Source organism: Diabrotica virgifera, chromosome 7 (genome assembly GCF_917563875.1).
Source record: "Diabrotica virgifera virgifera chromosome 7, PGI_DIABVI_V3a".
NCBI classification, from domain to species: domain Eukaryota; kingdom Metazoa; phylum Arthropoda; class Insecta; order Coleoptera; family Chrysomelidae; genus Diabrotica; species Diabrotica virgifera.
Genome location: NC_065449.1, coordinates 35994798 through 36022402, shown reverse-complemented (window position 1 = coordinate 36022402; position 27605 = coordinate 35994798). Strand labels below are relative to the sequence as shown.

The following is a 27605-nucleotide window of genomic DNA, read 5'->3' as shown; positions in this document are numbered from 1 at the left end:
CGGCATCCTTAAAACTTTTATTTTCGAAAGCCATTACTTTTTTTATGTCGTGTTGTTTTTTGTACATTGGGCAATCTCTTGAAATTGAAGGATGATCAGAAGATTTACAGTGAACGCACATTTGCAACTCGGAATTACATTCAGCGGAAGAATGCTCATTTGCACATCGAGAACAACGAGATTTGCCTTTACATTGAACGATATTGTGTCCGTAACGTAAACATTTTCCACATTGGACAACTGGATGGATGTATGGTTCTACAGGGAAATTAACCATATTTATATTAATAAAGGACGGAATTTTATTACCTTTAAAATTTATTACTACCAATTGTCTATTGACAAATTCTTCTTGTTTGGTTTCAGGGTTTATAATTTTTCGTTTCATTCTTCGCACTTCCGCCACTGGAACTATAGAATTAATTGCTTTTTTCAAGTATTCTTCAGTAAAAAAGGTATCAACGCCACGTATTATGCCTCGTTTATGCGTGAAAAATTTTGGAATATAAGCAATCAACTTATTTTTTGTTAGTATTTCGTGATTAATTAATAAATTAGCGATTTTGTATGTTCTAAAAATTACCTTAACACGTTTTAAACCTACAGAATGAATATCAATAACATCATTTCTAAATTCAATTACTTGTTGTAAATAAAAGCCAATTCTGATAGGAAAAAGACGACCAAGATTCTTATCGGTATGTTCCAAAAATACCTGATACGGACCTGCATCCGTTGGTTGATATTTATTATCAAAGTCATATTTTTCGAAACCTGAGGATACTGTATCCATTGAAGAAACATTAATTTGATTATCATTATTAATTATTTGAATATTAGTATTTAAATTAACCGAGGGCGGACCAGGACCGCCCCCGTTACCTGACATTTTCTGTACAGCAAATCTGTCTTCAAAACTCTAGTTTTCCGCAAAGTACCACAAAACAGAAACTATTGATACAACTCTGCACGTGGAAACAAGGCCGGAATGTACCAAAAAACTGCCAAAATTAATAATTCTTTGGGACGAACTCCAAAAAACGAACACGACTTTGACAGTTATTTTGACGGAATGAAAAAAAAAAGTACTTATTATAATAACACGGTTTTGTTATATACAAGACACAACATGTTTCGAAAGAATAAAATATGAATTTTTAGTAGGTGTATTAACTGTTAAAATTATAATTCCAAAAATTACACTATAGTAAAAAAGTACTTTTTATAATAACTCGGTTTTGTTATATACAGGACACAACATGTTTCGAAATAATAAAATATGAACTTTTAGTAGGTGTATTAACTGTTAACATTATAATTCCAAAAATTACACTAGTATAAAAAAGTACTTTTTATAATACCACGGTTGTTTAAAATGGTATATATAATATTTATATATAATAATTATAAAATATGAATTTTAAGTATATCAACATATTTATTAATTTTTTTTTAAATACGCAACAGCCGTGTTCGAACTAGGGAACTCTCGATCTGCAGTCTTATGCCACTGAGCCACCATCAATTTGTAGATATCGATTTATTAACGTACTTTAAAATATCATTGCATTAGTCACATTTTTAAAATAGTTTGAAATAAAAAAAATCGATTTATCAGTACAGGGTGATTGATTAGTGGGGTAAAGCTCCGTAGATCCGTTATAGTAATAAATAGCAATAAAAGTTAATAACAAAAATTGTAGCAAACTTTGATTACAGATTGATAATCAGTAATCGTAAATTGTCAGTTTTACACAATTCAGTTATGGCTTACCTAAAATTGGGATAGATTTAGACCCGTAATTAATAATTTGCTCTGAAAAATGAAAATATCTCGAAAACTAATAAAGGACATCGCACACATCTTATGGAAAATATAATGTCACTCAAATTCAATAAAATTTATACGATTAGATTCGTTTTAATATAACGATCAATTCTTATCATTTCGCCAACTCTTAATTATGATTAATTACGGCGCAAATTGCAATTAAAGTTTATCGAAATCACATTTTTCACATTTTTGGAGTCCATAAAATGTTAGTTTACAATCATTATTGCTCTGAGTGCTATTCATAACAGCTTAAATCCCGCTGGGCCTAAGCGGATTAGTGAAACTAATCCGCTGATTTATGGAGTACCGAAAATCTGGGTATTTTAAAATATTTTTTCTCTCTCTAACTTATGTACCTACCCATTTGATTTCAGATTTATTTATATCAATTTCTGCTCTTATTTTTGAAAATAAAGAGTTGGCGCAATGATAAGATTTGATCGTTAATTTAAAACGAATCTATTGGTATAAATTTTATTGAATTTGAGTGACTTATATTTTCCATAAGATGTGTGCGATGTCCTTTAGACATAGGGAATGTTATATAAAAATAAAAGTACGGTAGTGGTTCTTTTCTATAGTGATATAAAATACAGGGTGTTTCATTTAAAATTACTGAGAAAATAATGTACTTGCGTTTTGACTCACCCTGTATTCAATATAAAGAAAATTAGCAATATGAAAATTTTGACAATAAACAAAAAATATGGTATTAATAAACCATTTCCGTTGTGATTATTTTTATTTATACAGGGAGTTAAACTTGTTACGATTTTCATAAAAAATTGGTTATAATTTTGTAAATACTCTGTATAACATACTAAACCTTTATATTTTTGTAATGGAGAAGGGAGTCGGTCCTGCGAGTGGAAAGCGATTAGCTGTGTATAAAGTGCTCCTAATCAAATCCAATTTTTGGAGGGTTATTAGTGTATTTTAATTAATTAGACCGATTTGTGTAGTTAAGTGCCATAGCATAGATTGCATGTAGGAAACAAAAGCGGTAAAAACTGTAAGTAGAACTAATTTAAATACATATAATTAATTTAGACAATAATAAACGCCGTCAGCTGAGCCAAAATAAAAAGCAGAAAAGCGACATCAGTACTGATAAGAACCACATTATTTGGAAGCGGAAAGAAAACAGGGCCGGCCTAAGAGATATTTCAAATACGGCAGACAACATCAAAAATAGAGAAAATATTTTGAGGTTTTAGGAAGGTAGACACGGCCAGCTCGGAAGACAGGGAAGGGTGAGCTTGAATTGAGTAGGGTTCACGCCTTATGAACTGCACTCGAGACGCGGTGGATGCCTAACCTGATTCCATTCAAATAAAAATGGAGAAACAAATGGAGGCGTTGTTGGAGATGCTACAAGCCGTGCATCAAGAAATAAAAGATATAAAGGAGGTCAATAAGCAGTATTTTAATGAGATGAAGGAAATAGTGAAAGAGAATGAATTAATTAAAGAAGAAAACAAGATACTGAAAAATCATATAAACATGATAAATAATAGATTAGACAAATTAGAAAACAAAGAAAGGAGAAATAACATCGTAATCCAAGGCCTTAATGTCAAGACGGATGAACACAGCATTCTAAAAGAGGAAATGAAAACTTTCCTAGATAACGAGCTAGGAGTGCAAGTAACAGTAGCACATGCTAAAAAGTTAGGCAGTAAAACCTGTTTGATCAAGCTAAGCAACGAGTCTGAAAAATATAATGTCATGAAGAATAAAATCAAACTAAGAGGGTACAGACAAGGAAAAATATATATTAACGAGGACATGAGCAAGAAGGAGAGGGATATACAAGGACAAATAAGAATAAAGGCAAAAGAAGAAAGAAGCAAGGGGAAGAAAGTCAAAGTAAGGTTTCAAAAAATGATAATAGATAACGAAGAATGGATATGGGACAATGATGCGGATAAACTAATACCTGAGATAAGCAACAAATACCCAGGAACAATCCATCCAAAAAACTGATAAGCGAATTGGACGGAGAGACTTTGATGACGACCAGGAAAGGACATGGAACATCCAGTAATATGAAAGAGCAAACAACGAGGAAAACTAATAGCAAGGAAGAAAATAAAAATGAAAACGAATGTCAAACGAGAATAGGTACATGGAATATAACCTCGATAACAGGAAAGGAACGTGAATTAACAGAGGAAATGGAAAGATTTGAGCTGCAGTTGATAGGAGTAAGCGAGACGAAAAAAGTAGGAAATGGAATTGTCGATATTGGAGGGCAGCACATACTATACTATTCCGGAGTTCAGATAGGACAAAGGGCAAAAGAAGGCGTGGGAATAGTTGTAACAAAAGAAATGAATAGAAGAATAACTAAATTCAAACCAGTATCATCAAGAACCATATACATAAAAATAGAGTTAGAAGAAGAAGAATGTCACATAATACAGGTATATGCACCGGTAGAAGGAACAGAGCAAGAAAAAATAGAACTATTCTATGATGAGATACAGAAACTTATTGATGAGATACAAGAGGAAAGCAAAAACATCATTTTACTAGGAGACTGGAATGCACGAATAGGAAATGATGAAAATATGGCATTAGGCTGCTTGGGAAGGTATGGAGAAGAGACGATAAATAGAAATGGAAGAAGAATGATAAGTTTCTGCCAAATAAATGACTTGTTAATAGGTAATTCTTTCTGGTATCAACCGAGAAACGAAAAATATACATACGTAGCAGAAGAAAGAAATGCGAGAAGCATAATTGACTACATAGTATATCCTCGAGACGCAGAACTAACGATACAAAATATAAAAACAGAGAACGAAGCCGAACTCAGTACCCAACACAGACTAGTGACAGCAGAGATAAACATGAAACTAATGGAAATAATAGAGAGTCCTCAATATACAAGAATAGCAATACATAAGATGAAAAATATGGAAATGAGGAAGTTATACCAAAGAGAGACAGATAAAATACTGGAACAGTTTGAAAACAATGAGGAAATATGGAATATGGAAGAGAGATGGAAAAAATTAAGAGACACGTTACGGAACACTGCAAAACAAGTATGTGGAATAAGAAAGAATGGTAAGAATAATAAAAGAACTGGATGGTGGAATAAGGAAATAAAGCAAGCTGTAAAAAGGAAGAAAGAAATGTGGAAGCGATACATAAACACAAATCAAGAGCAAGACAGAGACGAATACAGAAGACAGAGAAATATAGTGAAAGAACTAGTAAAAGATGCGAAGAAGAAGAGCTGGAAGGAATTAGGTGAAGAATTGAACGAAGGTTTTGGGAATAACAATAAACAGTTTTGGAATAAAATAAGAAGCATGAAAGGAACAAAAAGGAAACAAATAAGAGGAATTAGAAATGAGCGAAATGAATTGAAAACAAACATACAAGACATACTAACCATATGGAATAAGCACTATAAAGAAAAATTCGAGGCAAGTAACCAACAAGATGAGGAGAGAGGACAGCAGGCAAGAGAAGTGGATAGGGACAATCGAGTAGACGAAATTCATATCAAAGATATTGAAGAAGGATTGGCAAGAATAAAGATTGGAAAAGCGGGAGGTGCCGATGACATAGATCCGGAGATGATGAAGTACGTGGGAGAACGAGGCAAGTTTTGGCTGCTGGAAATAATGAGGGATGCATGGAGAACAGAAAAGATACCGGAAGACTGGGAAGAAAATTTGTTGATACCAATACACAAGAAAGGAGATGAAGCGGAATGTGATAACTATAGGGCTATATGCTTATCATCAGTGGCATATAAAGTCTACACCGGGATAATAGAAAGGAAGCTCAGGAAAGAACTGGAAGGAAAACTAGAAGAAGAACAAGCGGCTTTTAGGAAGGAAAGAGGAACAACAGATAATATATACATACTGAGAAATATAATTGAAAGGAAAAACGAAATAGGAGAAGACTTATATGTTACGTTTATAGATATTAAAGCTGCTTTTGATTCTATAAATAGAGAAGTAATATGGTCAGTAATGGAAGATCTGCAAATCCCGCAAAAGATAGTAAGCGTGGTAAAAAGTACGTATAGAAACGTACTTGCTAAAGTACAAATAAATGGAAACAGATCGCCAATAATAAACCTAAGGAGAGGAATAAAACAAGGGGACAGTCTCAGCCCAGTTTTGTTTATATTAGTAATGGATAGAGTAATGAAGAGCGCTAAAAGAAGGTCAAGGCAATTACAGTCAATAATAGGGTACAGGAATTTAGTACCAGTGAGAATGGAGGGATTACTATATGCAGATGACTTAGTAATAATAGCAGACAATAAAGAGAAAATGCAAAAATTAATCAATATATGGGTGGAGGAAATAGAAAATTTGAAAATGGAGGTAAATGTAAAGAAAACGAAGACCATGATAGTAACCCAAAAGAAAAGGGAAGAAATAAACCAAACGATATTTAGGTGCAAAAACGAAATAATAGAAACAGTCTCGACGTTTGAATACCTTGGAGTAATAATATCCGAGGATGGAAAGATAGATCAAGAAATCTCATACAGAGCGAAAAAAGCAAATAAGATCTACTATGCACTAAATAAAACAATATTTGGAAAGGAAGAAATAGATAAAGAAACAAAACTGAAGGTATACAACGCAATCTCTGTGCCAACTTTAATGTATGCAAGTGAGACATGGGTAAACAATGCAAAAATAGACAGTACAATAAACGCAGCGGAGATGAAGCAGCTAAGAAAAATAGCAGGAAAAACGAAATTGGACAGAATAAGAAATGAAGATATTAGACAAAGACTGAAACAGGAATCGATAATAACCAAGATACAAAAAAGAAAATTAAAATGGTATGGACACATTAACAGAATGGACCAGGGAAGACTACCAAAGCAGGTGATGGAATCGAAAAGATATGGTAAAAGAAGGAAAGGGAGGCCAAGGAAGAGATGGATCGATCAGATTATAGAAATTGGACAGGAAAAAGGAAAAACACATCAACAAATGAAAGAGTTAGCAAAGGACCGCAAGAAATGGAAGAGATGGATAGAAGATGAATAAAACCTCCGACGCCCCTGAGGGGCATAAGGAGTTTCGAGAAAGAAGAAGAAGTAATGGAGAAGTTAAGAAGATTTCGAATATAAAATAAAATACATGGTGTTCCATTTAAAAAAACATAACTTTGATCTGCCCCTATGTTATCGAACACCCTGTAACATTCTAACTAATTTTGTAATATGAAGTTCAAAGTTGGCTAAAACTTTTGTTATTAACTTTTATTGCTATCCATTACTATAACGGGTCTACGGAGCTTTACCCCACTAATAAATCCCCCTGTATAATAGCAGTTAAATATTGCATTGTTACCTAGTTCTAAGCTATTCTGAAAGTTTCAGGTACCTAGGTAGCCTAGAACTATTTTTAAAATGGAAAATTTGCGGAGACCGTGTCAACAACCAAGCCAAGTATATTAAAAACGTTTTAAAAACTAACAAAATGGCGCAGGTCACAAAAACACAAAAATAGGATGGAGGGGACCAAATGCTCGAGCGTCAAGTCGCCGAACTGGACCCAGTTTGGAGTTCGGAGCAGGGACTCGGTCAGTTGGACCAAGCAAGCAAGTGCACAATGATGATTGTGGTCTTATCGCTCTCCATTCTAACTAGAAGTATTTCATATGGGAGTCCCTGACCCAGGACTCCCATGTGACAAGCATTTTGCCGATTTGTAGCCTCTATAGCGAATCAGCGTGCTATCGGGGGTGGAGGATGGTATGGAGCATTGAGGCGAGGTGAAGTGGATCCTAATCTACTCAGATCGACCCCCTCACCCCCAATGAATTGTAACACCTACATATCACTTTCGAAAGGGATGTGCATGCCTCACCAAGGCACGTATCCATTACGTTGGTGTTCCGTGCTTTGTGTAGCAGCTCCAATGGATAGGGCATGTACTCCTCTACATATAAACCGCCACCGATTGGATCGCCGAGGGTGAGCGCCGTGCGGGAGCACCAACGTATCCACTTTGTGGAGCAGCTAGACGGAACACGGAACACCAATGCAATGGATACGTGCCTTTACGTTGGTGCTCCGTGTAGCTGCTCCACAAAGTGGCTACGTTGGTGCTCCCGCACGGCGCTCACCCTCGGCGATCCAATCGGTAGCGATTTATATGTAGAGGGCGCATGCCATATCCATTGGAGCAGTTACACGGAGCACCGATGTTATGGATACGTGTCTTAAAGGCTGGATTCGATTTTCGACTCTATTGCTTTCTTGCTTATGTACAAGTTTGCACATAAAGAATCCCTTCATAGTGATACAAAATTGCTCGTTACAGAAAAATAGGTATATTTACAACAAGCACTCTTTGAATCTTCTTTTAAAACATCTAACTAAACAGAAACGAACAATCGCTAACGATAATAACTAACTTTCAAGTAATGAACAAAATCCATTAACAGTTAACCATTTACGTGTTTCCACTCGTTAAGGAAAGAAAAACCGCAAAAAATTGACGATTGGGCATATTTTAAACGGTAAATCTTGACATTCCACAAGAACTTAATTCCTCGTTTAAAAGTCTTACTAAAAAAATTAAAATTGTCTCTTTTTTCATAAGGCAAAGACTTTTAATGAGCATATGATGGCGCCTGCAGAGAGGTAGACATTTATATGTGTGCTTTTAATAAGAAATATGAACTTGGGAATGTTCCCTTAATAAATTGGTTATTAGGGCTTATTAAAAGTTCACTACTGATTCAACGGCAGTAAAAAACGTTAAGAGGTTATTGGGAGATGGAAATTGCACCATTAATTTTTTTTAAATGTTTATGCAAATCCTCTTTTGAAGAATAAAAAAGTGGGGCTTAGCGATAATTGAAGACCTAAGTAAGAAGGGGGTATGTAAGATTTTCTAAAATTTTGAGGTTCTTAGTGAATTAAGGTGGTATCTATGTAACTTCACTATCATATGACACTTATACTGTTACCTCTAAAAAGCTTAATAAGAGATATTCTAGTGGATGAAGGTGGTATGTAACATGTAAACTACTATTCTTGAATGGAAGAAGGAGGTATGAAACATTTTTCGTCTTTTTCAGGTTTAAATTGTTTATAACTCGAAAACTATTAACTTTGGAGAAAAATTACACAAGACCTTTTTGTTTCCAACGATCAAAAGAACCTAAAATAATGTAACCGGGTTGAAAAATTGATTTAATGTCCGACTGGTTTATTATTTGATAAATAATGACATCATTTCGAAGTCTACTAAGTACGATATAACGCCCAAGGGCGTGTTATTGAAAAATAACGCCCTAGGGCCTATTAAATTTAAATAACGAGTTAAATACTGTAAAGTTGACAAATTAATAAAACTCTAAGTAAAACTATGGTTACCACAATTACGTTACGACTATTTCTGGTAAATGTAATTATTTGAAAACTAATTAATTTAAAATTCATTCAAATTTTTTGCATATAAAGAATAATTTAGTCGGACATTAAACGTTGAAGGCACCACGGGTATTATAATAATAACGCTTTCGGTCAACGTATATACCTCGGGCCGAAGGCACTCGGTCTATACACCATTGACCTCAAGCGTTATTATCCTTATAATACACTTGGTACCTTAATAACTATAAGAGTTATTCTATTTGTTTATTCCAGAGACCTTTACTTTGCAATAAGACAGAAAATAATGAAGATAGGGCAATTCTGAGTATGACAAATGAAAGTAGAAGAGTGATAGTATCAAAATGTATTAAAAAAATAATTAATATAGTCAAAAATCCTAATGCCAAATTTTTTAAATATTGTAGTTTATAAACATTTAGAATAACTTCAAAAATGTTGTACGTAGAAACAATCTTTTTATATAATCGAAAAGATAGTATTTTAACACGAATTTTAAAATAAAAAATTTAGCCTGGGTTCATGTGGGACAAAGTTAGCCATGTGTTTTTTTTAATTCACAGCTAATTTGTTTATAATAAATAATTAAGGAATCTCATTAATGCCATTTTAAAGAATGAGATTTGTATATTTTCTTAAAAAATTTGCACAAATATTGTACTTTCACAGCACCCTCTACGATTTTTCAAAAATGTAGTTCAAACGATTACTAGGGGGAACCTACAAATCCACCGAGTTAAAATACCGAAAAAGCAATTTCAAACGAATATAATTTTCTGGATCTCCAGATCAACTCAATGGATTTGGATCTTTCTTTTTTTAATTTGTATGTAATTTCTACGTACATTACAAATTTGCAATTTGTTTATAAATTTATTAACTAATAAACAGTCTAATTTGTTTAAACAGTTCTTGAAAAAATATTTTTTTTACAAAAATCTATTTTTTAATCATAGTAATAATAGAGTTTATTTGTAGCAATTAGTACATAATAATAAACCCAAGTTCTCACTGAAGTTGTTAGTCACATGGACTACAACTTGTGCGTGAGGGTTAAATTTTGATTATAAAACAACACTAATTTATCTTAAAGTTTACAAAAAGGTATTAAATAGTCTGTTTCTCTCATCTGTCTTCAAATTTGGGCTCCTCTTCTCACTAATTCAGTTAACAATAATAGTATCAATAATGATCATAGAAAAAGTTAAAGCACACTTTAATAAATAAATGATTTTTATTAGATTATTATTTATTGAAGATAATTTATTTATTAAAGTATACCTTAACTTTTTCTATGATTAATAACGATAGTATGATTAAAATTATGGATTTTTGGGAAAAATTTATTTTTACAAAAATTGTTTAAACAAATTAGACTGTTTATTAATTAATAAATGTCTAGACAAATTGCATATTTGTAATGTACAGAAAAATTACATACAAATTAAAAAAAGAACGATCAAAATATATTCAGTAGATCCCGAGATATAGAAAATGATAGTAGTTTTAAGTTGCCTTTTTTAGTTTTTGAACTCGTGCATTTGTCGGCCCCCAGCTCCCCCTTCGCTTACCACGACTAGTCACCAATTGAACTACATTTTTAAAAATTCGTGTAAAATACCAGCTTTTCTAATATGTAAAATGATTTTCTCTACGGCCGTGCTAAAAGAGCCACTTTCACGCACGCATTTCGTTTACGAAAGTTGCACTTTCCCGCACGGTGTGCGTAAATAGTATATTGTGCAACAAGTGCAGAAAGGTACTAATTTCTCACGAGTTTGAAAAGCTGCGGTACGAGCGCAAGCGAGTGCCGCAATTCAAACGAGTGAGAAATTACCTTTCTGCACGTGTTTCACACTATACTTTAACTACAAGCACAGTTTTTCCTAAAAATAAAAATCACAATTTCCAAACGACGATTAATTATAATAGGTACCTATGTGATAAATTTTAAACTGTATTTAATTAATACCTACTAATCAATTTAAATTCCTTATACCGAAATAAATGGCACAGAAATCAGTTAAAAAATTAATGCACTGCCTTAATTTGTTTAAATTTAAACAATTGGACCGCGTTATGTAATAATGGATTAAGCGCCAAAATGTAGTTTTGAGATAAATCGGTTTAAAGATTTTAAATTTGTTTTTGGTACTATTTCTAAAATATAGTACTGACATGTTTCATATTTAATATATTAATGCAAATGTAAATAGACTTTTACATGTGTTTAAATTTTTTTAAAAATAATTTATATTTTAAATGTTATTCGATCAAATGTCGCTTAATTCGTTAATGATTTTTTAAGATATGCATGAGTTAAGATCCGAATACCGGATTAAGAGACATATTTGGCGCTTTGGCGCTTAATCTGATGTTACCTGACAAAGGATGTCTTTTAATTCGATATCTTAAACGTTAGTAAATATGTTATGTTTTGTAATAAAGAATTAACCGACTATTCGTGGCGCGTGATTCGTTATTACACTTAAAAATATGCGGATTTTTGTTTATGAAAATGGATTATATGTATAGGTCTGGATCCCGCGTATGAAAAAAAAGTTGATTAATAGCAAGCTGAAAATTTGTTAATAGCTTAAGGGTGTCTAGTCGGATAAACTTTGATATATGGGAACACTGGAACAGGGGAAGTTTTAATTGTGTAACAGGTTAAAAATTTGGAACGGTCAGACCACGAAAACGGCACATTTATTTTGTCCGACAGAACAGACTTAAACTCTCCGAACAGAGATTAAACTCTCCTGCAAAAATCAGACTGCTATTTATCACCTGTCATAATTCCTGTCATTTGACATATTCTACATGTTCCACTCATTAAAACGCCCATTTGGTGATAAATAGCAGTCTGATTTTTGCATGAGAGTTTAATCTCTGTTCGGAGAGTTTAAGTCTGTTCTGTCGGACAAAATACATGTGCCGTTTTCGTAGTCTGACCGTTCAAAATTTTTAACCTGTTTCACAATTAAAACTTCCCCTGTTCCAGTGTTCCCATATATCAAAGTTTGTCCGACTAGACACCCTTAAGCTATTAACAAATTTTCAGCTTGCTATTAATCAACTTTTTTTTCATACGCGGGATCCAGACCTAGTACCATTATTGGCGTTTAGTTCGATATTACAAATCCTAGTGTGAGATTTTTTTTAATAAAATAAAAAATGTCGCTTAATACAGGCATTTAAAAACAGCATTTTTTAAATTTTTTTTACAAAAAACATATTTTTTTACATAGATTTGCACCCTAGCTGCAAGATGGCACTATTATCTCGATTTTGGACTTTTGGCGGTTAATCCGTTATTACATAACCTGGTCCAATTATTACACATTATTGACATTATATTTATGCAGTCACGGATTTACACAAAACCTACTTCATTCGACGTCTCTTGCACAGGTTGCTAAATCCTTATTGGTTATTTGATAATTATAAAATGTTTAATAAAGAATAAAATTGTAAAATAAAACAGTTGTAACATCCATAATTTAGTTTCTATGCTATAGTTAAATATAATAATTGTCTTATAGGTTATATATTTGTCTAAAGTTTAACCACGGATGTAAACAGAATATAGCGTTACTTAGAATGCGGTAGTCCACGGATGTAAACAGAATATAACGTTACTCAGAATGAGGTAGTCAACTGTGCAGAAAAGAACTTTGCGGCACAGAAACGTCACTTTTCTGCACACTAATGTCAAATATCTTATACTGTGAGAAAATATCAAGTTTGCTAACATAAAACCGTGCAGAAAAGTGCACTTTGAATAGTGGTTGTAGAAAAAAGTAAATTTTCCCGCACGGCGTGCGGGAAAGTAAAATACCTTGTAATATGGCATTAAAATATATTATAATACAATAAACTAATATTTAGATATTATTTACTAATTTATTTCAAATATATCTCATTGTGCGTGCGGGAAAGTAAAATACCTTGTAATATGGCATTAAAATATATTATAATACAATAAACTAATATTTAGATATTATTTACTAATTTATTTCAAATATATCTCATTGTGTTCATGTTTTAATAAAATTAGCGCGATAATTCGATAAAATAAAATTATTTTGACATAATATTTAAAAGTCAGATCAGTAGACAATTACAATGGTTTTGAATCGTCGTCATGGAAACCAATATCGTCGTCGTGGCAACCCATTATATTGAAAGTTTGGTTTTGACAACCTTATCAAAGAATTAATTTGTGTATTTTCACTTCTTAATAAAAATTGATATAACTCTATTTTTTGTGGCTTTTTTCCAAACGTACGGATCCCAAAGAAAAAATATTGTTCCTAACTCATGCGGAAAGTGTCTTCCCCGCACTAGTGATGTTCAAAAAGTAACTATTCGTTACAAAGTACTCGTTACTTACGAATACCGAAAGTAACGATTACTATACAGAGAGGTAAATCGTTACTTTGATTACTTTGATTACTCTGATTACTTCGTTACCTCGTACCAATCATATCAGAGCGAGTACCTTATTTTGATTTTGAGTATGTATCTACTCGGTTGATATCGGAGTCGGACCGGTATTCCACGAGTGTTCGTTATCAATACAGTTAACTAAAATTTTATCTATGAAGGGCGAAGGCTATGAAGAGTTTTACAGGATTACAGGGCGCTGAGAAGTAGCTGAAACAGAGGGAGGTATATCATTTAACAAAGCATGCACCCAGAAACAGATGTCTATACGATTTGTCAAAGTAGATAATTCGCAGAATTTCACAGATGTTAGTTCTTTTGAAAATAACAATGCAACACATTAGATTTTAATAATAAATACACACTATTCTTATCAGGCCTAGAAAAAAATAGCTTAGATTGACCAGAAAATATGTAGAAATGATAATATTTCAAGACTATGACCATCATTTTTAATTTTACATGTAGGTATGGCATTGTTTTTATTAGATCAGGGCATTTAACACTAAAAACACAGGAATAAATATATTTTTAAATATAGTAGGTGCATAGAGACTTGCAACTTTTTGCATTGTATTTAGGATTAGGATGACGTCTGGAAAAAAGTCTACAATACAAAAAAATGGTGGAAATGCATTATTACATTTTAAAGTGTATAAAACGCACCGAAAAATGCATAAACATGTTAAAATCAGTATTTTAAGGGCCAGATTTTCTTATTGCCGGGTATTTGGGGTCACTGAACACGAATTTGCAATGAGAACCGAACTTCGAAGCACCTGGGTGCCCAGAGTTAAGTAACGTTTACACGTATCTAGTAACTGGCGCCAGTCTCACTGGAATGCGAATGCTTGACTAAGACAGCGCTGGATAGGTTCGTTTACACGTATCCAGTAACTGGCGCCAATCTCACTGGCACTCTTATTAAAAATCCTAATACTGCCACTGAAACCACAGGTACGACAGCGCCAGCGACTGGAACGCTGTGTTTACACGTGTCTACAACCACTGGCACGGGGTTAAAGGGGACGCGGACGAGGGCCACTGGCATGAAAAATAGACCAGCTTTCTATTCGAGACAGCGCTGGCAGACAGCGCTGGACTGGAGCAAAAAAGCGTTTACATGATGCCACAACCATGCCAGCACTGTCGTTCCAGTGCGACTGGCGCCAGTTACTGGATACATGTAAACCTGCCTTTTCTTCTAAGGTACATCATCTAGAGTTTCGAGGGTTTGTTTTTGGCACTTAATTGATGCAAACAAATTACTTGAGATTACTGATATTGTGGAGCAGCAATGACAGAACAATTACATATCATTTAATTTCTATCCATTAAATAGATCGGTAAAGGTCGTTATATCGGATCTTATACTTATACGAAATACTGAGAAATGCGATTCTCGATATGATTACCGGTACTCAAATACAAGAGTAATCATAGTAATCAAAGTATCCTGCTAATACTGATACAAAATATGTACTGAGAAATGCGATTCTCGATATGATTACCGGTACTCAAATACAAAAGTAACAAAAGTAATCAAAGTAACGAATACTTTAAATGATTACTTTTACAAAAGTAACGATTTGTAACGAATACTCGAAAGTAAAAACTATAATCAACATCACTACCCCGCACTCGACTGCTTGCCCGAACTCCGCTATCGCGTCGTTCGGGCAGTCTCGTGCATGAAAGTATCACTTTCCGCACTAGTTAGGAAAATAACTATTTTCTACGGACAATATTTTTAAAGTTATTCTAAATGTTTATAAACTACAAAATTTCACAAATTTGGCATTAGGATTTTTGACTATATTAGATAATTTTTTTTCTTTTTTTAGTGCATTTTGATAGCATCAATTTTCTACTTTCATTTGGCATACGCACAATTGCCCTATCTTCATTATTTTCTGTCTTATGTTATTGCAAAGTAAAGGTCTCTGGGATAAACAAGAGACTGTAGAAACTGTAGAATAACTCTTAAACTAATTAATGGATCGGTCTCAAATTTTAAGATTTTGTTAAGTACCCCAATAACCAACTTTGGGTGAAACACTAAAGTTCTAAGGTAGTTTTAGTAAAAGTTATTAAGAAATAACGATTTTTACTTATTTTGTAGTTTGCGTAGCAACAAATTAACTTTTTAACTTTCAAAAATCGGCATTTTGAAGATTTTTCAATGTTCTAAAATATTAAAGTTTGGAATTTTATGTCAACTACACAGTAAAACCTGCCATATCCGGATCAATGTGGCGACAGACCGATCCGGATATGAAAAAATCCGGATATCAAGACCACTACTTCTTTTACAGTCTCTGAAACGTTTTCTCCTTCATACATTCCAGTAATCAACGCCGTCAATAACTTTCGTCGATAGACACGATTTATAGCTTCTATAATACATTATTTCGCCATCTTTTAGTGCGTTGTCCAACAGCAGGACTGCCTTTCTCGGTAGATTTCGGTAGATCCGGACGGCGCAGAACCGTCCGGATATGGGGAGGTCCGGATATGACAGGTCCGGATATGGCAGGTTGTACTGTATTTAGCTTTTGAATGGGGTGCACAAAATCGAAAAAATCGCGATTTTTGCACTAAATTTTTAATAATTAAAAAACGGACGCGAACTCTAGGCAGGAAGCAGGTAGGTTTTCTTCCTATAGGTCTACAATAACTAAAAAAGTAGTCGACTACCTGGATGTTTGAGTGTCCCGAACATGGTCTATTTCTAGCTTATTCCTTGGAGTATCATTGGTTATACTAGATCCGAGATGGTTGAAGCTGTCTATCAGTCTATCATCTGGTATTCCTGCAAGTCGTTACTCAGCTGAATAGTGTTGAGTGTCACCATTATCTTTGTCTTGTTTTTATTAATTTTAAGACCAACTTTAATACTTTCCAATTCAACTCTTAGATTAGCAGGAGACAGGAGATTACTTCTTGTTCATTTGCTGCTGTAAGTGTAGTGTCATCAGCAAATTTTAAATTGGAGATTTTTCTACCAGCCACCGTTCATCTACCCATCCTTCTAAAATTCTAAAGCCATCCTCATGACATGTCATATCACCCCAAAAGCAGATTATTAATGGATATTTTTTATTAGTTATGCCACCGATTTCTTGCTTGAACTGTAAAAATATTGACGCAAAATTTCAGTTTCCGAATTTATTCCATATATTTTTATTCCTGTATCTGTATCGTTCTAACTAATGCGCCCGTTATTCCTTAAATCGTTTTTTTTTTCTATTCATTCGCCTTTGCGAATTATTCGGTAACAACTCATGTATAAGATGTCAACAAAATGTAATTCAACAATAGGTTATAATCCTCAGGTCACGCTCTAAGCTTTCACTTATCTTTCGGTTCAAGATGTTATTGGCAAACAACCACAATGATTGTTTCTCATTTATTATAAAACGTCAATTTTATTTTGACCACTGTATATCTTCTAACCCGAAAGTAAACCAGTGTTGTAAAAACTGTCACGAGAGAATAAATAAAAAGTTCCTGTCGGAAGTTTCTAATTCAATTCAAAACTACATCACTCCAGTTTCTTTGTGTACACTGTCATTTTCATTATGTATCGAGAATTTTAATTTCAGTTATGACTTCTATTCGTTTCAGCAAATATTTCAATGAAATATTGTCTTGTTTTCTTCCTATACTATTTTCATGTCTAACTGCTGTCTCTGTTTAAAGTTAAAAGTGTTTATTTCAATCAGCAGTAGCTGAGTCTTGACATTCTCTATTGTACTATTAGTCGTTCTTCTCCATTTCAAACTGTTACTAATTTGCCGTGCCAATCTTCTTTACATCTTCATCTCCCTCATAATTCCACTTCCGTCTTGACTTGTTCCTACTCCTATTTATCATAAGCAGATACTATTATCTGCCAGATTTCTAGCACTTATTTTATTATTTATCCCATCTTTCTATATTTTCTTCTTTCATTTTCTATAGTATGATGATGGTGGTACCTATTGCATGGTCCTCATGGTCAATTGCTCCTCAGAAATCAAGCAGTCTCCATAATAGCTAAATTAATTAAAATATGGAAAGACCGAACAATAACAAGGAATACTATAGTTCAGGTTAGTAAATGGTCTTACTTTCCCATTTCTTACGCATATTCTTTAATTGTTTTGCATATTTGCACCAATTTTGTGCATATATGTATATGCCCATATTTTTTCTCTATTTTCGGTTGCATTATATCCCTGTCAATGTCACACAGACACACGAACGGACGGACATACCATGTTCTATGTGCCATGGTAATGTATAAGAATCTGTATGGTCTTTAATAAATGAACGAAAAAATTCTATACTAAAATGTTGTGTTCATTTTTTATCTAGGATGTACTTTTTTTATATTTTTCTGACTTATAAGTCAGTATATATATAGTAAATTATAAGGCTGTCTACTTATTTAGTTCTGTGTATGTTTTATTATTATATCCGTTGTTTATTTAGGACAGAGAAGGGTATACTAACCTAAAATGTGCTAAAATCAGAGAGCTAATAAAATAAATATTGGACCAGAAAGATCTTTACATAAAGTCAGTGGCGGGTAAATTAGTAAATAGAGAATTGTATCTCTACTGTCTATCACAAAAATACCAAAATAACGTAGATAGATAGAAATAGAAATAACCTAAATAATATGTATAATAAAAAATAACCTAAGGTTAGGAATACCTAATATAGTCCTGTCGCCAGGGGGGGTACAAGGGCCTCCTTAATTCAGATGGACTTACCCAAGTTTTTTTTATGTATTTTGACCCGTAGAACACGAATTTTTTGGGTAACAGTCGATCCGGATGTCGATAAGATTGTTATAAACAAAGAACTTGAGGAATCACATAACAGCGATTTTTCGCAAAACAAAACATTTTTTGTGTTTTTTGGGCCATTCTAAGCAAAAAATGATTTTACAAGTTTTTTCGTAGGATGCATAGTTTTCGACATAAACGCGGTTGAACTTTCAAAAAATTGAAAAATTGCAATTTTTGAACCCGAATAACTTTTGATTAAAAAATAAAACAGCAATTCTGCTTACTGCATTCGAAAGTTCAAGTAAAATTCTATCGGTTTTGATTATTTGCATTGCTAAAAATTAAGTTTTTATTTGTTAAACAAAGCCATAAACAGATAGTGTTTCCCGTGCCCAATGCATGCGTTTTAATGTACTTAATCTACGTAGAAATTGTATGTATGCGCGCCTACTCGTTCGATTTCAAATGAGAAATGCATTGAAAACATCATTCAATCACTATGTGTTTATAGCTTTGTTTAACAATAAAAAAATGAATTTTTAGCAATGAAAGTAATCAAAATTAATAGAATTGGACTTGAACTTTCAAATGCGTTAATCAGAATGGCTATTTTATTTTTCAATCAAAAGTTATTCGGGTTCAAAAATTACAATTTTTCGATTTTTTGAAAGTTCAACCGCGTTTATGTCGAAAACTATGCATCCTACGAAAAAAATTGTAAAATCATTTTTTGCTTAGAATGGCCCAAAAAATACAAAAACATGTTTTGTTTTGCGAAAAATCGCTGTTATGTGATTCCTCAAGTTCTTTGTTTATAACAATCTTATCGACATCCGGATCGACTGTTACCCAAAAAATTCGTGTTCTACGGGTCAAAATACATAAAAAAAACTTGGGTAAGTCCATCTGAATTAAGGAGGCCGTTGTACCCCCACTGGCGACAGGACTAAATATGTTAGTTAAGCTTATACGAATGACTTTGAAGGGTTCCAAAGCTATGGTGAAAATAGATGGAGATATGACAGAGGCATTTCAAAGGGAGGCAGGGTGCCCACGAGCAAGCATGAAAATAAAGTAGAATGAGAGATGGAGAGATTGAATATGAGCCTGGACGAACAGAGGGAGAGAAAAATTATGCAGTCGTAGTGAGAAAGTGCGAAAATGCGTGTGAATTTACGTGAATGAGAAGTAAGGTGAATGCCGAAAGACGAAAAAAAAAGATACGGACAAATCAATCACAATATGTATTGTTTTAAACAGGGATATTGTTAGACCTCGTTATTCTCATTCTCCTGCCTAGTCTGTGATATTTTTTATGATAAATAAATGATTTCTTCTTCTTCACATCTTTAAAAAGAATTACAGTCACAGGACGTTAACATGTGTGTTATTTCTGCCCAACGAATTCTCCAAATTTGGCCTATGTGGGTAAAAGTAAATATTTACATAACAAATTCCAACTATAGTGTGGTGTACACTGTGTGCACGTTTTTACTTTTACGAATGAACTAGACGGCGCGGCTTGCCCTCTCGCTCTTAGACACACGTTAGCAAAGGAAGGCGGATTTACTATAATTATTATGGGCATGGTCGTACCCGGTCACGACTCTTGTGTTCGATATGAAGTACTTCTTGTACTCTTGGTGGTAAAATGTTAATTATATTTTTATATTTGTCGCTCGAGTAGTTACAGTGTTTACTATATTATGACCGCTTGCTTATATTTCCAAATATTTTAAATTAAGACTGTTAAGTACTAGTATCTTGTAGTTTATTATGTATAATACGAACCAGTTTCACAAGGAGTGGTTAATTAAAAGGGTTAAGTAACATGTGCTTAATTTAAGAAGTACTAATTCACCCAATTGATCATTAAAGCTGGCAATGGGATAAGACACTCTAGTGTTCAACCTGCTCATGAATGGAATGTGGAATGATAAAAAAGTAAGAACTAAAAAAGGATTCCAAATGGGAGAAAAACAACTTAAAAGAATCTGCTATGCAGACGATGCAATACTAATCTGTCAAAGTAAAGATAATTTTTTATTTATAACGTAAGTATGTTGCACCAATTTAAAAAATGTATTAAGATAGGTATATAAATTATAACTGGAGAGTCAGATACCTAATAAAACAAGTCACGGGGTTGATACTTAATACCTAGGCATCGCGAAATCACAAATACATAGCGAAAAAAGAAAGATGGCCCTCTTAAAGACATAAATGGAAAATTATTATAGAAGTCAAAGAGAAATTAAAAAAGTGGAAGACATACGTAACAGATCTGATTGAGGATAATAGACAAGAACAGGAAGAAATCGACAGCGAAACGGGACCGGAGATCATAATGGAGGAAATCGAACAAGCAATACGAAACGCAAAAAACGGAAAAACTGTAGGTCCAGACAAAAATCCCTGCGGAATTACTGAAATGTCTAGACGATGAAACTCTACCGGTACTACTGGATCTGTTTAATGAAGTATATAAAACCGGAAAAATCCCTCAGGAATGGTTGGTGTCCACCTTTGTAACAATACCAAAAACAATATATGCCAAAATTGTTAGGACTATACTACAATATCACTAATAAGCCATACCCTCAAAATATTTCTAAAGGTGATTCATGGAAGATTATACAGAAAGCTAGAATATGATATAGATGATACTCAATTTGGGTTCCGCAAAGGACCTGGAACAAGAGAGGCATTGTTTGCGTTTAATGTCCTCTCTCAAAGATGCTTAGATACGAACCTGGATATTTATTCCTGTTTCATCGACTTCGAAAAAGCGTTCGACAGGGTCCGACATGAAAACTAATAGAATTATTAAAAAACAGAGATATAGACAGACGAGATTTACGAATTATCATCAATCTGTATTGGAATCAAAAGGCCAATATAAAGATAGAAGAACAAGAATCCGAGAATATTGATATAAAGAGAGGAGTAAGACAGGGTTGTGTTCTGTCGCCGCTACTGTTTAACCTGTACAGTGAAGCCAAATTTCAGGAAGCGATAGCGGAGCTAAGTGAAGGAATCTCTACAAACGGAAGAATAGTAAATAACATAAGATTCGCTGATGACACCGTTATAATGGCAGACACCCTAGAATCGCTACAAGAATTGCTAAATAGAATTAACGATTATTGCATTCGATACGGACTAAAAATAAACAAGACAAAAACTAAATTTATGATTGTCTCAAAAACAGAACATGGAAATGAAAGGTTAATGATAGAGCAAACCCAAATAGAAAAAGTTATGTTTACTTTATGTAAAAGAGGGAATCAACACATTTCCAGTAAATTCAGACAATCACTATTACAATACAAGAAGTGCTGAATCTTTATGAGTTCCTAAACACAGAACATCGAAATTTCAAAATTACTTTAGATATATGGGACTGACCTTGTACAATCATTCGCCAAAAACTGTGAAAGAAATACCACTTTCAACTAGATTTAAAAAAAAATGTTAAAGATTTACTCTTAAGAAAAGCATATTATTCTATAAATGAATATCTTGAGGACAAACTGCAGTAGCTTCATATTTTACTTGTAAAAATGGTATTTTATATATTTTATGTTTTGTCAATTTTGTTATACTGTGAATATTGTATTATACACATTAATGTTTTTATACTGAATTCTGTAGTGACATATCCTATACATTTTTTGAATGTCTTAAAGGATCAATGAAGTATGCTATGACTATATACGTCAAAAGTTTCAATATTGTTACGCTAGCTCCCTGCCTATCGAATATCTGTCTGACGTTCGACGACCTACCACTCTCGAAGTCTGTGAAGCGATTCAGACCTCATGCTGTCTTCTAGAGTATTCGATGAAACCCCAAAAGGGTTCGAATAAATAGACAGAAATATAAAGAACGAATTAGATTTTAGTATCAGTCGAAAATATAAATTTGTATTGCCAAGTATGTAATAAAAATACATATACTTATTATAAATTAATTCTGTTTTAGTGTGAGAGTAAATGAATTAAAATAACTGTTATAAGACTGCACATAAATTAAAGAATGTAAATAAAATACAGACTCAGAAATACTTAGCCCACCGGGGTGCTATTGTTGGAGGTGTGAAATTACAAAAACAAGGGATAATTTCATAAAACAGGTAGATCCCTTGTTTATGGAATTGCACACCTCGAACAATAGCATCCGACAGAGCTAATTATTAACGAGTCTCTTAGATTTACCTTTTTTAAATTTAAAATAAAAAGTAGGTACTAACCTGTGATCTCTCAAGTGATCCTGTCTTCTGAATGCTTTACCACAAATATCACAAGAATACGGCCGTTCGTCGGTGTGAGTACGTTCGTGAATCAACAAATTGTAACTCTTAGTAAACTGTCTATTACAATATTTGCAAATAAATTGTTTTTTAGGCCGCGAAGCACGACCGGGAGCGCGCAACAGCCTCCTGTCTAAGTGAGCATGCATCTGCGGAGGCCCTGGAGGGAACAAAGTGCTACCTCCAGGAAAAGTAAAAGATGCCGGACCGGCAGGTGACGTAGGTAAAAATCCGGGATACGAGTGGTTCTGCGCACTACCAGATGCTTCCAGCAAACCAGCAGGGGGTCTAGGCCGGTGAGGAAGCATTAGAGCAGCAGCATGTGCTGCTGCTACACATACTGCTTCTTCTCGAAATTGTAGTTCTTTACGTTTATCTGCCATGATAGCCATTAAATCAAATCCAGACGACGAGGTTTTCCGAACACTCGGAAAACCAGATGCAGCAGCACTGCCTTCTGCAGATTTACCTTCTGATCTATCTCTGCTTTCCCGAATTAGTTCCGATCCGAGTAAGGGATGCATTTCGCCCGAGTACATCATTTGGTGCATGTTTCGTGAAGGGACGACCGGCACGAAAGCGGAACTTTCCCTGTGGTGGCTCATGGTGCTTTGCAATGGGACTTGCTGGTATCCGAGCTGGCCTTCATATCGGCTGGCGGAAGAGGATCGATTGCTGCTTCCCGAAGAAGGCAGCGAGAAGTCGTGGCGAGCCAGCGACAGAGGGCGCTCCTCGACGGGAGAACTGGTTGCTGTTTCAGGCATAGTAATCTGTAAGAAAAGAAAACAGTTTATAATATATGTATTATTAGTAGATATGTAAAACAATTTATAATGATATTAAAAAACCTGCAATTATCTATATTTTTAAAAATAAAGCAAGAAATATTAGATTTAAATACTTAAGGAAGTTTATGAGATGGTGGTCTATTTAAATGCAATAATGAACTCTGCACAAAATGAAAAATACGTAAATAGATGCCAGTGTCGAAGCTTTTAAAAATAATAAAAAATGATGGAACCCATTTTAAAGAAAAACTTTCTTTCTTTCTCCCCTTCCTTATACCCTTTCAGGTGTCGAATTTGAATTTAGTTTCTTCAGTTATTTCTATTTTCTTTTCATTTAGAGAGGTCACGTTCCATGTTGCTATTCCTATTTGTTCTGATTCGTCATTTACGAAATTTGTATTTGATTTTTCATTATTGTTATTACTACTACTACTACTTATACTACCTATACTACCAATATTTTCACCACCCATCCTATTTCTATTATTATGTTTAACATTTGAATTCCTAAACCTAATCTTATCACTAATCAAGTCTATTCTTTTATTTTAATTCTCCCGTGTACTCGTAATTTCCTTGTTTTCTGATCCTTGTCTGGTCTCTACTTCGTCTCTTCACTACGTCCAGTACTTTTCCTCATTGTAGTTCCATCTCCAGGCCTTACCCGGCGTTATCGAAATGCCTCCCACATTTTCAGGTAAATATTTTCATACATGAAATGCCTCCCAGGTACAATTGAAATGCCTCCGTTTTGTTAATCATTTAGGCTGATATGTTGTCTCTTTAATCTCTGTATAATGACAGAATGTTGCCAAATCATAATTTAAATAGGTAGTATCTATTTATTTTGATTTTTCTAATTCTTTTTGATTGTTTATATTTTTTGGGTATTTTCTGGGTAATTCCAATTGCGATTCTAATCTCTTCTTGACGATTCCATGAATAGGTACTTTTACCTTAATATTTTTAAATGTTGGCCAAAGATACAGTAAAACGGTGGACATGTACTAAAAAAACCTGCAAAGCATTTTTGTGAAAATACAGGGATGTGAAAATACGATAATTAAATCAATATTAGATCATAATCACGAGAAGTTGTCTGCCGAAGTTTACAATAGAAAAGCCGTAAGCAATTCAATAAAAAGAGCAGCCGTGGAAGATCTCAGCGAAAAACCAATGAAGCTCATCTGTAAAGAACTTAAGAAGACAAATATAGAGACATTTACTATCAATGATATCAATAGGGTGAAACAAAATTTATATTATGCTAGAACCACAAATTCTTTAATTAAACTTCTCAAAAATATGTATATCTGAATTTCATAAAGCTCTTGATTCATCTTCTATTATTACAAATAGAAATGAAAATTTTAAAATTAAAAATGACAAAGATAATCATATTGTTATATTAACATGTTTTTCAAATCTTCGTTTTCTTTCGACTGTTTCCAATTGATATGTTGACGGAACTTTTGAATACTGTCCTCGTTTTTTCACTCAATTGTTTAGTATACATGGCTTGAAAAATGGACATTATATTCCTCTTGTCTTTTGTTTACTTCAAGATAAAAAGTCATCTTCATATTAGTCGCTTTTAAATATATCATAGAAGAAATGTTTTAAAATTAATTGTCCTGTATCCGCTAAGCCCTAAAGTAATAACTTCAGACTTTGAAATTTCCATTCATAATGGTATTCGTATGGGATTTCCTGAAGCAGATCTTCATGGATGTCGTTTTCATTTGGGTCAGGCATGGTATAGAAAGGTTCAAGCACTGGGATTAGCTCCAGAATACCAGAAAGAAGGTGTTGACTCAACCGAAATTACGCATTTTCTTATTTATATTTTTGGTCTTTCATTCTTACATCCTAAAGATGGTAGCGATTTTTTTGATATAGATTTGACAGAAATTAAACCAGTCGATGAAAGAGTCACCCAGTTTTGTGATTATCTTGTTGATAATTACATATCTGAAAATTCGACATTTCCTCCACATCTTTGGGCTGAGCACTCTTCATCCTTACAAAGAACCACAAACCCACGCGAAAGTTTTCATTCCAAGTATAATTCTTCTTTCTACTGCCCACATCCTAACATTAATAATTTTATTGATGTAATTTTACAATTTCAAATAACATTAAAATGAATTCTGTTTCGACACCAAAAAAAAATTGTTGCGGAAAGTACAGCAAAAATAAATTTTCTAAATGAAAAAATTTTAGAATTACGAGAATGTAAAATAAATAGATTAGAATTTGACAAAGTAGTATCATATAAATTTAGGAAAAATATTTTGTAATTTTATACTTCTATACAAATTTTGTATTATTTTCCAAATAAGTATTCTTGTTCTGTTATTTTTAATAAATCTATAAAATACTTAATATGTTTTTGTATTTTTTGTTAAATTATTAATTATAAAAAATCATGGTTATAATAAAATATATATTATAATGGTTATAAAACTAGTTATATATGTATAAGTTAGTTAAAATTTAGAAATACCGCCTAGTGTCAATAATGTTTAATACATAAAGGTTGAAAATAAAATAAATATTAAATAACAAAATACCAATTTTGACAAAAATTTACAATGGGACGAAGATGCGGCAACGTCTCACCTTCACATAAAGATTAGAACCATGTAATTTATTTCAACCTTGGGAGGCAATTCGTATGTGACCATTTTAGTGACAGGTACGAAATCCTATTTCGGGAGGCATTTCATATGCGGCCTCCTTACCATCCACTGTAATTTTGTTGTACCCAATTTTCACTGTTTTTCTTTTATCTCATCTCCCTTGCTTTGTCTCTTATATATTTCATTTTTCTCTCTTTTTTTTTTGTTCTGTTATCCTCTGTTATCTATATTTTCTTGGGTTCAACATTCTTTAGTTTGTTCCTATTTCGTAAAATGGCTGTTTTTTGTTCTCCATTTCCTAGTTCTATTAAATAAGCATGTTCTAATTCCAATCTTACATGCTCTTTTAATATTAATATTTACTCCTAAATACTTTCCAATCATATTTGTTGCTCTTTCTTTCAGTGCTGCTCAATAGTCAGTATCTATTTCTAACCCACTAATTATTAAATTATTTTTCCGTTTGTCTTTATCCATTATTTCTATTGTTCGTTGAAGTTCTTTTATATCTTCTGTTATCTTTTTATTTTCTTTTTTAAACAATTCATTTTCTTCTATTAAGTCTTGTCTTTCCTTAGTCCATTCATTTTTCATTTTTTGGATTTCTAGTTTTATATTATTTATTTATTCATTATTTTGTTTTATCTCTTCTTTTAGTTCTTTTATATCACTTCTGGTCTCCTTATTTTCTTCCTTCATTTCTGTTTTCAAGTTATTTATTTCTGTTTTAATCTCCTGCTTCAGTTCTGCTAATATTTTCTTTATTTCATCCATTTCTTGTTTTTCCTTGTCGTCTTTTTGGGATGGTGTTCTTATTGTTGACTTACTTTTCTTAAATGCTTCCTCTTCGTCAAACGAATTATCATGCTCCGGTTTGCTCCTTTTATTGTTCATTCGAGTGGGATTATACCCGTAACCCTATTTTATTTAAAGTTGGCGTCAGGCAGTGCCTTCCACCTCGACGGGTCAGAGAAAACACTACCTACCAACTTTAATTTAATTTATCTTCCACCTGATATTCCACAATATAAGAAAAATGACATAAAAAATAATTTACTGGCGATCTGAAGTCGTGATTAAAACCAGATTATCACCATTTCTGACCAAACCACGAGTCTAACAGCTTGTCCACATGTAGGGCTTACAATACCGGGACCCCGAATACCGGAATCCAGGACGATTTTTGTCCGGTATTAAAAACCGGTATTTATGTAAAAATACCGGTATTTTGGTATTACATTAGTTGATAAAAATTGAATTTATGCACAATATAAATCTAATTTTAAATAATATTAATTAATTACAAGAATTTTTTTTGAAGATAAACAAAAAATTCGGTGTATTAAAATCTATATCAGGCATATTTATTACACATACCGAGCCGAGTACGGCACCATCGAGAA

The 27605-nt window shown here is 33.3% G+C and overlaps 1 protein-coding gene across 1 annotated transcript in view; it reads right to left on the bottom strand.

Moving 5' to 3' along the window:
- Positions 1–27605, bottom strand: part of LOC114329696 (protein bowel-like) — a 210074-nt gene that overhangs the window by 140992 nt on the left and 41477 nt on the right. Inside the window, exon 2 of the mRNA XM_050656788.1 lies at positions 22713–23542. Coding sequence (XP_050512745.1) covers positions 22713–23536 — 824 coding nt within the window. The 5' untranslated portion in view covers positions 23537–23542. The remainder of the gene's footprint in view (positions 1–22712; positions 23543–27605) is intronic.